Source organism: Urocitellus parryii, chromosome 5 (genome assembly GCF_045843805.1).
Source record: "Urocitellus parryii isolate mUroPar1 chromosome 5, mUroPar1.hap1, whole genome shotgun sequence".
Classification (NCBI taxonomy): Eukaryota; Metazoa; Chordata; class Mammalia; order Rodentia; family Sciuridae; genus Urocitellus; species Urocitellus parryii.
The window spans coordinates 7396763-7410965 of NC_135535.1; the positions used below are offsets into that span (position 1 = coordinate 7396763).

Here is a 14203-nt window from a genome sequence, read left to right on the forward strand (position 1 = left end):
CCAGGAAGTGTGATACACTGAAGCCCCAAAAGGGCTAGTTGGGTGTGTCCTTCCCCAGGGAACCTGCAGGACAAAGGCAGCTCTGGGCCAGTGTAGGTCACAGTCGAGAGTTTATTGCCAGTGTTAGGAAGGATGGGCAGTCCGTGGCTGGGGTCTTGGGAGGACTTCTGACTGGGCCTGGAGGACCCAAGAATGGGGAGGAGAGCTGCTGCCCACTGCCCCCCAGGCAGCCCCAGGGCACCTAGAAAGGGGGTCTGCTTACAGGAGGGAAGCCTGGCAGGCAAGGAGTCCTGTACCAACAGGCCCTCAGCCAAGAGGGCCACGGGTCCTTATCCTCAGGGACAGGCCTTGCCAGAGAAGCCTAGCTCAGAGCGGGTGTCAGGCTGGCCCTGCCCACTGTTGGGGCTGGTCAGTGCCCCCAGCAGCTCTGGGCTCCCTGCCTCTGTGGAGTGGGCACCGGGCAGGGGTGAGAAGCAGATGTCCCGCTGACCTCTCGCCTGGGTTTTAGGCACCTCACGGCCATTCAGCCAGTTACTGATCCCCTCATCTGGGTATTTGAGCCCCCAGTTTTATTTGCAGAGTGGGTCTCATAACGGCCGCTGTCCTGGCGGGCCCTCCCTTGAGCCTGTGACCCCCTTTATGCCACTTTAAGTATGCGCTCTCTAGAAGGAGGTGTGGTGGGCAGGGCCTGCCTGGTCTCTTAGGCCAGGCCACCTCTGACAAACACACACATCTTAGTCCCATAGGGACTCCAAGCCTGGACAGGATGAGGACCACCTTGGCTAGGGGCCTGACAGGGACCTGTGGGAAGGGGGTCTAGCCTGGGTTTGCAAGGCCCATGGTCTCCCAGGCTGAGGGCCATCTTTCGGGGGCCTGGCCAGGCCTGGCCTGAGGGGACACGTCAGTCCATCAGCAAGTCCTCAGCAGCTGTCATGGCTGGGCCCAGGGCTGAGCGTCTCGAGTTTGGGAGTCAGGGTAGAGGGGATGGCTCCATCCAAGCTGAGGAGCTGTGTCCCCACTCCTTGCCTTGAGGGAAGGAACACAGCCTCAGTGGGCTCAGAGCCACTGCCAGGCCGAGGGGGGCCTGGCCAGTGAAACAAGAACCCCTTTCTGGAGCTCCTCTTCCCCTGCTGGAACTAGAGGCTCCCGGAAAGCACTCACCTGCCTGGCTTCTGAGGGAAAGGGGCCAGGCCATGGCAGAGACCCCCAGCCCAGGGCAGGAGGCAGGAGCACAAGCAAGGTCTGCCCAGGACCAGGGCTGGGGCCCAGCAGGGCTGTGGGCAGCAGTGAGGGGAGCAAGCTCTTAAGAGAGGAGTCCCCTGAGTCCCTGTGAGCCTGACGCAGGCTCACAGAAGCTCAGTCAACATGTGAACAGCGGACAGGGGGCAAGAGGGTGGGGTGTGCGCTGCAGGGAGGATGGAGGAGGGGCAGGCCAAGGCAGGGCTGGCAGCCTCCCCTCCATCCGGCTCCTGACTGGCTCACACAACAGTCACGGGTCACGGGTGGGTAGAGGCACACACTCACGGCCACGAGCACAGACAGACAGATGGACGTGCACACTGAGGCCGCCCAGGGCTGGTCAGCAGCACTGTGGGGGCACAGGGCCCGCTGCTGCCCGCCTTCCTGGTGTGGCTGCCCCTGCCTAGGAGCCCACGACCTGGCCAGACCACGTCTCATGGGGGGTGTGGGGGGCCAGCTGGGTGAGCACCACCTCCACGGCCTGGAACTTCTGGTTCTTGGGTGGGATGGGGCACATCTTGTAGGTCACCTCGTCGCCTTCCACGGGCACATACTCTCCCTCAATGCTGGTGAATAGGAGAGGGGCGTCAGCCCAAGAGCAGGCCCCTCTCCGGACACCACTGGCCCAAGGCAGCCTGGCCCCAGCCTAGAGAGGCCAGGGAGCCTGCGCCAATCGCCTAGCAAAGCCTGGTCTCTCTCTCTCTGTGAAACAGGAATCAGACATAGTTCCTTCTCTGGGAGCTGAGGGTGAAAGATCACAGGGGTGTCTCCGAGATCCTCCATCATGGCATTAGGGGTGGGTGTGGACAGGCCGAGACCCACCTCTCCCCGTCATTATCTACCAAAGGCCCCTTCCCGGCTGAGGCCCGGGAGCTGGTCCAGCCCCTCGGGTCCCCACAAGGCTGCAACAGGCTCCCAGGGCTCCCAGGGCTCTTAGGTCTGCATGCCCCCTTCCCCCAGCCCCAGCTGCCTCCTTCCACACACCCCCAGCCCCACCTAAGAGGGACACAGACCTCGCCAGCCTAAGGGGAAGCAGGAGAGGCCCCTCTGAGCCAGGAACAAGGAGGTGAAGGGAACTCACTCAGATACATGCACGAAGATGTCCTCCGATCCGTTCTCGGGGGTGATGAAGCCGTGGCCCTGCGAGCGTGAGAACTGCTTACAGACGCCCTTGAACACAGGGCCGGCAGAGGCCCGGGCTGTCCTGGGGATAGGGTAGGGGGATTGGAGCTGCGGCCTGGGGAGACCCCTCTGGAACCCCACCCTCCCTGGGCCCTGCCTGTGAAGCTGGCCTCAGGGCTGTGGGAACACAGAATGCTGCTCATTCAACTTCACATCATTCCCATTTGACTGAGACCCAGAGAGGGAAACTGACTCTCCCAGGGTAGCACAGCAAGAGGGTCTCCTGACTCCTTGCCAGTGCCCCCTGTCTACACAGCACCCTCCCCTCCTTGTTTGGGCTTAAATGGGTTCCTGTTGTAAGAACCCTGATGAAGAACGTCCAGCCCAGGCTTGAGTACCTCCCCACGAGGGAACTCGCGCTCCTGAAGCTGCTGTCACCCACGCGTTCCTCACTCATTTTCACTTGCCATTTGCTAAGCATAGGCTCTGTGCCCGGACTTGGGTCTGACACAGGACAGTCAACATTGCCACAGAAAACAAACAAACGGAAAACACCTTCGGCCAAGCCAAGTCTGTGTCCCTGTGGGTCTCATAACCCCCCACTGCGACCCTCATGGCCTCATCCAGTGACCTGACCTGCCCCACAGAGCCAGCCTGCCCCCCCCCCCTCCCGAAAGGCAAGCCCCGTGCGGCTCCGCCTTCCCGGGCCACCAGGAACACCTTCCCAACCCTGCGAGCAGGCCCTCGTCCCTGGGCCTGGGTTCTCCTTGCCCATCCCTGCCAGGCGTCGATGGTGGGGGACAGGGTCCCCAGACTGTGAGCAACTGCGAATGGGGCTCTTGTCTCACTCATCTCTGGGTCCCTGGTCAGGAGCTCAGTACATTTTTGTGGGATGAAGGAATAAACATGGAAGTTACTGGAAGCTCCAAACACAGCTTCTCCATCCTCAGGTGAGGACAGTGGGTGATAGAGGATGGGAATGGGTGGGGTCAGCCCCGTCCTGAGGGAAGACCAGAGACTGAGCCAGGAGCCATACTCACGCTGAATATGTCCTCGTCCGTTTGGTCGGCAGAGGGCTGGGCAGGTCCCGAGAAGCGACTCCGCCTCGTTCCCAGACCCTGCTGCCCTCCCTGTGGAAAGGGAAGGTAGGCCAGACAGGGGACTTGGGGGAGTGGAGTGGGGGCACCACAGGAGGCGACGTGGGCTCCGATGTCATGGTGGGGCTGGCAGGAGAGCCTGGTGGGCTCTGTGGCTTGGGGGCCGGTGAAGGGTTTGGGCGTCCTTGCGGGCAGGGCCCGGCCTGGCCCTGCTCGGTGGCCTTGCCAGCCACAGGCTCCGTCTGCAAGGGAGAGAGGGAGGCATGGGTGAGTACTGCGGGGTACGCTCTGCATGCTGGGGACAGCTCTGCGCGCTGGGCACGAGGAGGGAGGGCGGTTCCCGCCTGCCGCTCCTGCAGCATGGCCTCAGCCTCTCAGGCCTCTCAGCCTCTCTGTCCACCAGGAGGACACAGTGGTCATGTCAGAGTTGGGTGCAGCTCAGGGGTAAACCACACACTCAGCCTGTGTGGGGCCCTGGGTTCCACCTCAGCACCAAAACAAAAACAAACAAATGCCATGTCAGCCCCAAGTGCTTCAACCTGCAGTCCAGGCTTCTAACGCCAGGGGCCGGGGAGGTGCAATGCAGGGTGGCCAAGATTTGAATTGTGTTTCAAGTTCACAGCTCTAGGTTCAAATCCCAACTCGGTCACCTACAACTTGGTGATCTTAAGCATGACCTCTGCAGACCCACATGGTGGCCAGGGGTGCGGGGTCCAGACCTGACAGCACGGGTTTGAATCCACCTACCTGCTCTGGGGCCTTGATCGACACTCTTGACCTTTTGCATCATTTGCTCTAAAATTTGGGTATAGGTTGCTTCTTACTTCATAGAAAGGTTACTCTGAGGGTTAAATACATGCCTAAAACCGGACCACACTTGCCTAGCAAGCACAAGGCCCTGGGGTTGATCCTCAGCACTGCAGGGGACCGCGGGGGGTGGGGGTGGGGGTGGGGAAAGGGGGAGAGAGGGAGAGGGGGAGAGGGGGAGAAGGGGAGAGGGGGAGAGGGGGAGAGAGGGAGAGAGAGAGAGAGTGAACAAGACCAGTGCACCATGAGCTCTTGGGAATGTGGGCTATTTTTCCTTAGCCCAGTTTCAGCCTCTCAAAATGAGGCTGAAGGGCTGGGGGTGTAGCTTAGTGGAAGAGCGCTTGCCCAGCATGTGAAGCCCTAAGCTCCATCTCTAGTACAGCAGCAAAGAAGAGGAAGAAGCAAAACGAGGTCAATAATGTCATGTGAGGATATGGAGGATGAAATGATGATGAGTGTGGGCCAGTGCCTGGCATCCTGAGAGACCCAATGCACCCATATTGTCAATGCAAATTAATAGAAGTCCCCAGTCAACAGCTGGTGCCTAGATGACCTTGAGAAAACCCACCCTGTGTGTTCCTCTACTGAGGAAAAGGGTCAAGAAGTCCTGGAACCCAACTAAAGCTGCTGAGGAACCCGGGGAGGGAGAAGCACTTGCCCAGTTGAGCCGGGCGGCCTGGGCCCAGGAGAGCTCTCCAGGCTCCTTATCAGCTGTTGATCCTGGGTGGCATTCCATTGGCCTCTGTTTCCTCATCGAGCGGGGCTGATAACCCCTGCCTCACCCCCTCTGAGGCTGTGGTGGGTCTTGGCTATGGCTTCTCAGGAGTTCAGAGTCCAAGGGCAGGAAGACACCACCTAGCAGGGCTCCAGAGCCTAGGAGCCACTGGTCCACCCTGTCACTGCAGCATGTCCCCTGGCTTCTGCCCCAAATCACAAGTGAGAATTTTCTGGGCCAAGATGGTGAGCTGGCTCTGCATCCCTGGAGGTGGAGGTGGGGAAGAACCCTCCCGCCTCCCATGCTCTCCCCATGTAGCCGGGGAGGGCTGTGGGGCACTCAGCTTGGAGCTTACTCCAGGAGTTAGGGGGCCGGGCTTGGCATTTTCATCCCCATTTTATTTTTTTATTTTTCAAATTGATTGATTGCTGCTGCAAATGCATGCTAGGCACGCACTCAACCACCAAGCTATGCAACAGCTCCTCATCTTTTTTTTTTTTTTTTTTGGTGGCGCTGAGGATTGAACCCATGGCCTTCTGTATGTGAAGCAAGCACTCTACCAACTGAGCTATTTCCCCAACCCCATGTTATTGTTATTTTTTGAGACAGGATCTCACTACGTATGTGCCCAGGCTGGCCTAGAACACTTAGGCTCAAGCAGTCCTCCTGCCTGGGTAAAATATACTTTTCCCCCACTTTTTGAAGTGCTGAGGATCAAACCCAGGGTTGACCTAGCTCACCATGCTAGGCAAGCACTTTACCACTGAGTCACACCCCAGCCATGTGCCCCTTAGAAGAAAAAAGGGCTAGGGATGAAGCCTAGGGATAGGGCGCCTGCCTGGTGCCTGGCATGCATGAGGCTCTGGGTGACATCCCCAGCACTGCAAAAAAAAAAAAAAAAAAGTAAGGAGAAAAGTGAAAAAAGAGAGAGAGAAGCAACCATACAAAAACTTTCAGCCAATGGGGCTGGGATGGTGGCTCGGGGTAGAGCACTTGCCTAGTGCCTATGAGGCACTGGGTTTGATCCTCAGCACCACGTAAACAAAAATAAATAACATAAAGATATCGTGTCCACCTACAACTTAAAAAACAAATTCATTTCACAGCAACTCTATTAAAAAAGTAAAAAAATAGAAACAACCCAAATGTTCACCAACAGACGAACAAACTGAGGTACAGCCTTATAGAAGGACATCGCTGGGCCGTGAAAAGACCCGAAGTAGCAATTCACACCACACCGCAACACAGGTGAACCCTGAACACGGGTCGCCAGGCGGAAGAAGCCTTTACAAAGCCCACACATTGCATGATTCCATTTACATGCAATGACCAGAAGAGGGGCTGTGGGAGGGGACAGGGCAGAGATTTTTTGTGTGTTTGTTTTGTGGTGCTGTAGATGGAGCCCATGGCTTCGTGAACACCAGGCAGGCCCTTGACCTTGGAGCCACACCCAGGCCCCAGAATCTCACACTTTAAGCAGGTGGATTGTAAGGCCTATAAATAATATCTCAACAAAACTGTTACCAAAAAAAAAAAAAAAAAAGACAGGCAGCAAGCTTCCCCAGGCAGCAAGCTTCCCCAAAACGCCCCATCTGGGGAGGCACTAGGTGCCAGGCCTTCCTTGGACAGCCTACCCCACCTGGGAGAAGGCTGTCAGGTGGTGAGGACAGAAACCTGCCTTGGGCTCTCTGGGAAGCAGGGCGTCCAGGCCTCCCCACTGCAGTTTTCCCAGGCCTGGAGTTGTGCTTGGCAGTGACAGCCGGTGATGGGAAGTCCTGGGGGGAATGGGGGAGGGGGACAGAGTCCAGCAGTTACCAGGGAGATGCAGGCACTGAGCAGGGGACTGCTGAGCCAACCAGATGCCCATTGCTCCCAGGTCAGCCAGGTGACCACCACTCCAGACTCCACATTAAGCAGGCAGTGGGAAGGGTAAAGCGAGGACAGCCTCCCTGCCTCCTCTCCCAGGATGGGGGCTAGAAGCAGCTGAGACCAGTGGGGGCGGGGATAGAAGAGCCACAGAAGCCCTTTCCCAGGAGAAGGCAGGAAGCACGTCAGGGCATAGCTGCAGGCAGCTTCCACCATGCAGAGAGCCAAGGCCCTACAGCCTGCCCCTCCCACCAGCCTCCTCTTCTCCATCCAAGAAATGGAACTGTGTCTTGAGGATGGATGGGATGGACAGGGTTCGCTCCTCCCAGGCGGGCTGTTTTAGGTTTGGAGGTGCTGTGGGGGCACGTGGGCCCAGCTGGCCTTCCACTCTTACCCTCCTTGGGACTTGCCCACTGCTGGGTCCCTGCCCCTCATACCTTCAGTTTCTTTCTCTCTTTTTGGGGGGGCTCTGGGGATTGAACCCAGGCCTGTGCATAGTAGGCAAGCGCTCTACCAACTACAGCCCAGCCTGAAGTTTCTTTTTATTCAATTCCTGCTGCAGGCCTCTGACCCCATTTTACAGACAAGGAAACCGAGGCTCAGAGAGATTCAGTCACTCAGTCAGGGCCACCATGTCTGAGCCGGGACTTAGGCCAGGACAAGCTGACCGGGGGGGCCTTACAGTGGGGAGTCAGGAGCCCTGTGAGAGGCCCCATGATGCTGTGGACTTGCTGTGTGACCTTGGAGAGGGCTCTGGACTGGGAGGAGCTGCTCAACACCCAGCAGCCTGGGAGGTGAGGGAGATGGGGTGGGGACACAGAGCAAGCCTCCATTCAGACCCTGTCTCCAGAGTGTCACAGTCAAAGAGGGCAGGGGAAATGCTGAAGGGTTTGCTGTCCGAATGCCTCCCGCTGTACAGGGCTGTAAGGGACTGATTTCTATTCTGTAACCTTCCACTCGCCCTGAAAGGCTAAATTATAATTGTTTCCATTTTATACATGAGGCAGCTGAGGCTCCGAGAGGTTAAATGACTCACCCACGGTCACACAGGTAAGCAGGCCAGCGACAGAGCCCAGAACTGTCAGATGGAGAGCCAGTGTTCTACCTATGAGGATCAGTTCTGTTCCTGGTTCAGCTGGGTTGAGGCTGGAATTTTCCCAAAAAGAACTTTCCCTGAGAAACTAAAGGCAAAAATAAACTCCCCTAAGAGCAGAGAGACAGAGACTTGCTTCAACTCCAGGAAAGGCCATCCCTAGAGGGATCTGGTGTCTGTCCGGGGGCTTTGGTGTCTGGAATAATTCCCTTCAGAACCAGCTCCTGGCAGCAGGGGGGCTGCCCAGGCTGGATCCGCCTCTGCAGCACTTGCTCAGCGACCCTCCCTTCCCGGTCTCAGTGTCCTCATCAGGACACCTGCTCAGGGCAGAGCCAGGCGATGTCCCTGTGGGAGGGTATCTCCCAGGCCACAGACTTTGGTTCTGCCCTGCATGAAAGCCAAACTCCAGGGGACCCTGATCTACCAGTGGGGGGTCCAGGGATACAAAAACAAAACGTCAGGCCTATTTGGAGATGACCCAGGTGTGATAGAGCCAGTGTCATAGAGCCATGGCACTCTGAATGGTGACTCAGCCCTGGCAGCAGGTGACCATAGCCAGCTGGGGCTCTGCTCTAGTTCTCAACTCCCCTCCAAAAGAATGGAGCAGAAATGGTTGCTATGGTCCTTCCCCACCAGGGGAGCTGGGGGAGAGCAAACCCAATGCTGTGTAGACTAGCACATGTGGGACTAGCACATGTCCCTCTCTGGGCTTCAGCTTTATCTCTAGCTACATGAATCATGGCTGTTCCAGATGATTGAAGAAGGTCAGTCCACCTCTCCTCTGAGGTTGTCAAAAATATACATAAGGGGGCTGGGTTGTGGCTCAGCGGTAGAGCGCTCGTCTCACATGTGCAGGACCCTGGGTTCGATCCTCAGCACCACGTAAAAAAAATAAATGAAATAAATGAGTGAAATAAATAAATAAACACACACACACACACACACATATAAGGGGCAGACCCCAAGGTGACATTTCCTAACCAGTGTCCTATATTCCAATAAAAAAAAAAATATTTACACATACACCTGTAACTGAAATAAAACGAAGTACCAGGCACCGTGACAAACATGTGGAAGACAGCTCTGCCCTTGGAGAGCCCCAGTTCAGTGTGGAAAATGGGCACATGATTCGAGTTTGGCAGAGGAAGTCCTGCTATCACCTAACAGCTATAGCCACCTGCCAAGCCCTGCACCCCAACCTACGCAAAGACTGCCATCAGCACACTCGGGATCCAGAGGAGTGAAAGAGGCTCCCTGAGGTCCCACGGCTGGTCAAGAGTACCTTTTCTGCACCCTGGAGATGTCTGGGGGCAAAGTACAGAAAGGCCCTGGGCGGGAGGGGCTAGGGACCAACTGCCCCCGAGGGGGAGCAGGGGTGTGGAAAAGCTGGGGAGCCAGGACTGGGGTTCTATTTCTGGCATTGCGCTGACTCAGACCTTGACCTTGGGTGAGTCACTCACCAACTCTGCCACACTTAAAAACAATTCCCCCAATAAAAACATCCCAGCCCAAAGCCCCCATCATGGGGGAGCAGATGGAGAAGAATGGGTACAGCTGCTTAAAAATAGAAAGGATGGGGAACATGAGGATGGCAATGGAAGGGCTTGCTGAATGCTGGGGGCTTTGTCACCCTGTAGGGTGACATCATAACCTTGGGACCACCAGACAGAAGCTGAAACTTGTCTGGCTGCTCCCTTCCCCCAGCCTCCCAGACACTCCTTAAAATACCAGTGTCAAAGCTGCTCCTGCAGCTGGAGTTGACCTAATTAAACCTGGTTCCTCCCCCCACAGCGTGTGTGTGTGTGTGTGTGTGTGTGTGTGTGTGTGTGTGTGTGTGTGCGCGCGCGCGCGCGCACACTTGTGCCTGGTATGCACAGAGGGCTGCCTCAGCCAATGCTAGTGCCTAATGACTTGAGTGTCCACTTGCCCTGCCCCTGTCTGAGCCCTGGCTGTCTTGGGCCACTGTGTTTAAGGCCTTTGGGCTTCTTTGGCAGGGACAGTGTTGGGAACCTTTAGGACCACACCAGGAGAGCACTTCACATCCCAGCTCCGCCTCCGCCTGGCTGTGTGGTCCTAGGCAAGTCACTTTCCCATTCTGAGCCCCCTAGAAAGAGGAACAGACTAATCAAAGTCACACAGAGTGGCTGAGCTTGAATGAAAATCAGTGAGACCCCAGAGCCTGGAGATGTCCAGTGTGCTCTGTCCCCCACACTCCAGGCCTACCATTTCACTGGCTTTGAGGCAGAGGAAGAGCCCCCCACGTTGCTGGGCAGCATGGACATCGATATCTGAACTGCCCAAGCACCCCTCCACAAGGCTCTGGGTCTTGGCCACCAAGGTTGTGACTAGTGGACGTGACCGGCTCAGCCAAGCTCAGAGCGCCCTCTGCCGGGTGCCGCCCTGAGGGTGTCCTGGATTGATGGATGTCCCCTCTCCACCACCCATCAGTGTGGTTTCTCCAGGGTCCCTAGAGGCCCCCTGACCAGCAAGCATCCATGAACATTGTCCAGCCATCTCTTCCAGGCCTGGTGTAAATGTCTGTGGCCAAGACTGTCCTGTGGCCCTCCCAGCCCCCTGAGCTTCCAGTTCCTATTTACGTCTTGCACCTTTTATTTATTATTATTTTTAATTTTTTGGAGGTAGGGGCATACAAATCAGAATAGGCAAATAATGAAAGGACTTCAGGGAGATGGTGGGGGGAGGCAAGGCTGGGAAGAGGAAACGTTCAGAATTTGGAGGCCCAGAGGCATCTGTGATGGAGTCAGGTTTGGGAAAAACGCTCCCCCCTCCCCAGGGCAGAAAGCCCCCTCCTGGAGGGCATCAGGCGAGTGGTGCCAGGCTCTCAGAGAGGTTGCCCACCCCCGCTGGGTACACTTCCTCCTCCCCTCCCCCAGGCTGCCACACAGCAGTTCACCCTCTGTATTTATTATTGTTCTCTCTGGTCTCCCTCCTCTCCCCGGGAAGAACCCGCAGGCTGGCAGCCTGGCAGGACCTGCTGCACCCCCACCCACCCCGTGGGTGCCAGCCAGCATCGCCCCTGTCTCCACCCGGCCTTCTCATGTCAGGGCCAGGCCACTCAGGGGTCAGCTGCCAGCCAAGGCCACCCTGACTCCCAGCATCCATCCCACAGCAGCAGTGTCCCTGCAGGTCCTGGCTTATCACCCTGCCCTGGGGGAGTAGGGCTGTGCCCAACAAGGGGGAGGCCAGAGGGAGTCCAGCAGGCTGGGGAGAGGCAGGGACGCTCGGTGGGGTGGCTCCAAGGTGAAAATGACAAGGATCCACCTCTCCAAGCCAATTAACACCGCTATCCCCATCCACAAGGGGGAAAATAGAGTCCCGAGGAAACAGCTGCTCCGGGCGCCACAGTCTGCTGGTCCCCGACGGTCCCTCCCAGTCCCAGCCCAGATTCCAGGGGCAGAGACCGGGGATGCTCCCAGCAGCACTCGCCTTTGGCATCCGCACGGCGCCCTGTGGTTTCCCCGCCACCGGCTCCCTCCCGGGTCCCCAGACCGAGGCCGTGGCTGGGTAGGGACCGGCCGCCTCCGCCTCCGGGGCCACACCGAGCCCCGACAGGCGCACGCCGGCTGGGGAGCCGCTCCGCCTCGGCTCCCCTGGGGGTCCAGCGGGGGGGGGGCGGGAGGGGCGCTGTCGCCGCGGCCCCCGGCCTCCTCCCGCCGCCGAGCCGGGCGGGCGCAGCCCCCTCCCGCCGGTCCCCGCGCCCCCCGCCCGGTCCCCGCCGGAGCCGCCGTTCCCAGCGCCGGTGCCCTCGCCGTCCCGCCCTTACCTCTCCCAGCGCGGGGTCCGGGCGCTCGGCCTCGGGGCGGAGCTGGCGGGGGACGGTCCCGCGGCTGTGCCGAGTGCGATGCGCCGCGGAGCGCGCCGCGGCCCCCCACTCACTCCCGCACGCCTCCCGCTGACGTCAGGGGAGCGGCGGGAGGGGCCGGTGGGAATTTGTATCCCGGCTTAAAGGGACACCGGCTTTGTCGCCTCCGACCCAGACACCACCTCCCGAGCCAGGCACCGCCGGGGAGTGACTGAGCTGCGTCTCAGCCTAAAGCTTCTTGTTTGGGAAGTGGCTTTTATGGCTGGGCCGCCGTGTAATTTGCCCTGTCAGGGCAGCCGCTGAGGAACGCGGGCGAGGAAGAGCTGGGGACCGCGCTGCGGACGCATTCCTGGCAATTAGAGCCAGGGGTGGGGTGCGCGCGGGGCTGCGTCCGGGGCAGGGAGGCCCGGCAGAGGGGCAAGCCAAGTTCCCAGGGACTCCCAGACGTTCCTCTGTCTGGATGCTCCCGCCCTCCGTCTGCACCCACATGGCCCCCCACTTGTCCCCTGGCTTGACGGTGAGATGCCCTGCCCTGGAGTGGAGAACGTGGGCCAGTCACGGGAAGGCGTCTTTTTGGCACACAGCAGGCCCTGGAGATGGTCTATGCAATTGAACTGAAGAGGACCCTAAGGGAGTAAAGACGTAGCTTCTCCCCCCCCCACACCCACACAAACACACACACACACACACACACACACACACACACACCAAAACACACACACACACACACTGGCAGAGGGGACTGATCCAGTCCAGGCACAGCACCCTGCTGGACAGCTGCCTGCTCCTAAAGGAAGCCCAGGGTCCACATCAGATAAGAGCCAGGTTTGAATTTCAGCCCCACAGTGTGTCCCTGGCCAAACCCCTTATCATTCTGAGTCTCCCCTGAGGATTGTTGGGGCCAAAATGCAACAACATCTGTGAGCCCAGGGCCTGGGTGGAGGGGGCCTCCACAATGGGGCCTCTGCCTCCTCCCATCCTTTCCCCTCAGCCTTGGCTTGGAAAGAAGTCCTTCCCTGCTGGTGCCTTAGCACCACTGGGCAGGCGACATTTTCTTTTTTTCTCTCGGTCCTGAGGATTGAACGCTGGGGTGCTCAACCACTAAGCTACATCCCCAGCCCTTTCCCCCCATCTTTTATTCAAAGACAGGGTCTGCAAAAATTAATTAATTAAGAAGGAAGCCAGGTGTGGTGGCACACACCTGTAATCCCAGCTACTCCGGAGGCTGAGGCAGGAGGATTGTAAATTTGAGGCAGCCTGGGCAATTTAGCAGTAATTTGTCTCAAAATCAAATAAAAAGGGCTGGGAATGTAGCTCAGTGGTAAAGCTCCCCAGAGTCCAATCCCCAGCTCTACAAAAATAAATAAATAATAATAATAAATAAGAAGGAGGTGGGAATGGAAAGAGAAACAACTATGAAAATTAAAAGTGGTTAATAAAATAGCTGTGTAAGAAGCACTAAAGCTGTTCTACCTGTGAGGTAATGTGTTTCACCCTCACAATCACCCAATAATTTTATTCTTGTCTCTTTTTTTCTTTTTCTTTCTTTCTTTCTTTTTTTTTTTTTTTTGGTACTGAAGACTGAACCAAGGGGTGCTTTACCGCTGAGCAACACCCCCAGCCTTTTTTATTTTATTTTGATACAGGGTCTTCATAAATTGATGAGGGTCTCACCAAGTTGCGTAGGCTGACCTCTAACTTGAGATCCTCCTGCCTCAGCCTCCTGAGTAGCTGGAATTACAGGTGTGTGCCATCAGACACGACTCAATGATTTATTTTGTCTGTTTTGTTTTGTGACGCTGGGGATGGAACCCAGGGCCCTGTGCATGCAAGGCAAGCACTCTACCCATTGAGCTATATCCCCAGCCCCCCAAAGATTTATTTTTGTCATCCTTATTTTACAGGAAGAAAGGGGGTCCGTGAGGAGGAAGGTCTTGCCTGTGTCATTCAGCTGGTTAGAAAGGTATTTGGACCCAGGGGCATAAAGCACCAGCCACACTTCCCTGCCCTTCCAGAACCTCCCAGAACAATGAGACTCAGTTCCTGACGGGACAAGAGGCAGGCCCAGCCTTCTGACTTCCTCCCGGCCCTGACGGAAGATCTCCACGGAGGAAGCCCCCTCCTCACCTCAGATCCTCTGCTCTCCTCTTTGTCTTCTTCAGTTCTCAAAATGCCCTCCTGGGCACCCCTCGCCTGCCTCTGGTCCTCTTGGGGTCACAGGGCTCCTAGTGTCTGACAGGAGCCTGTGACTTCCCCACACACCAGCCTGCGCTTGTGAAGAAGGGCTGGGGCCACAGTGGACACCTGTCCCCTCTGCTGGAACTGCCTCCCTGCTGTCACCCGGGAAATCATTCCCCTCTCCATCTGCAGGGCCCCTGTCCCCGCCTGGCCCATCGGAACCAGTGTCAGGACCTGGGCGGGAACGTCAGAGTCGGGCTCTC

At 57.5% G+C, this 14203-nt stretch overlaps 1 protein-coding gene across 3 annotated transcripts; it reads right to left on the bottom strand.

Moving 5' to 3' along the window:
* Nucleotides 1-101: 101 nt before the first annotated feature.
* Nucleotides 102-13960, bottom strand: Csdc2 (cold shock domain containing C2). Of its 3 annotated transcripts, XM_026405908.2 has the most exons (5): nucleotides 11724-11853; nucleotides 6620-6755; nucleotides 3402-3700; nucleotides 2321-2443; nucleotides 102-1805 (listed from the first exon to the last, which is right to left on the bottom strand). In XM_026405908.2, the coding sequence occupies exons 3-5, from the start codon at nucleotides 3575-3577 to the stop codon at nucleotides 1643-1645; spliced, it is 462 nt and encodes a 153-aa protein (XP_026261693.2). In that variant the 5' UTR covers nucleotides 3578-3700; nucleotides 6620-6755; nucleotides 11724-11853; the 3' UTR covers nucleotides 102-1642. The 3 variants fall into 3 exon arrangements, with proteins under 3 accessions (XP_026261693.2, XP_026261696.2, XP_026261694.2); XM_026405911.2 differs by lacking the exons at nucleotides 6620-6755; nucleotides 11724-11853 and adding an exon at nucleotides 13890-13960; XM_026405909.2 differs by lacking the exon at nucleotides 6620-6755 and having other exon boundaries at nucleotides 11724-11849.
* Between the last annotated feature and the right edge of the window lie 243 nt (nucleotides 13961-14203).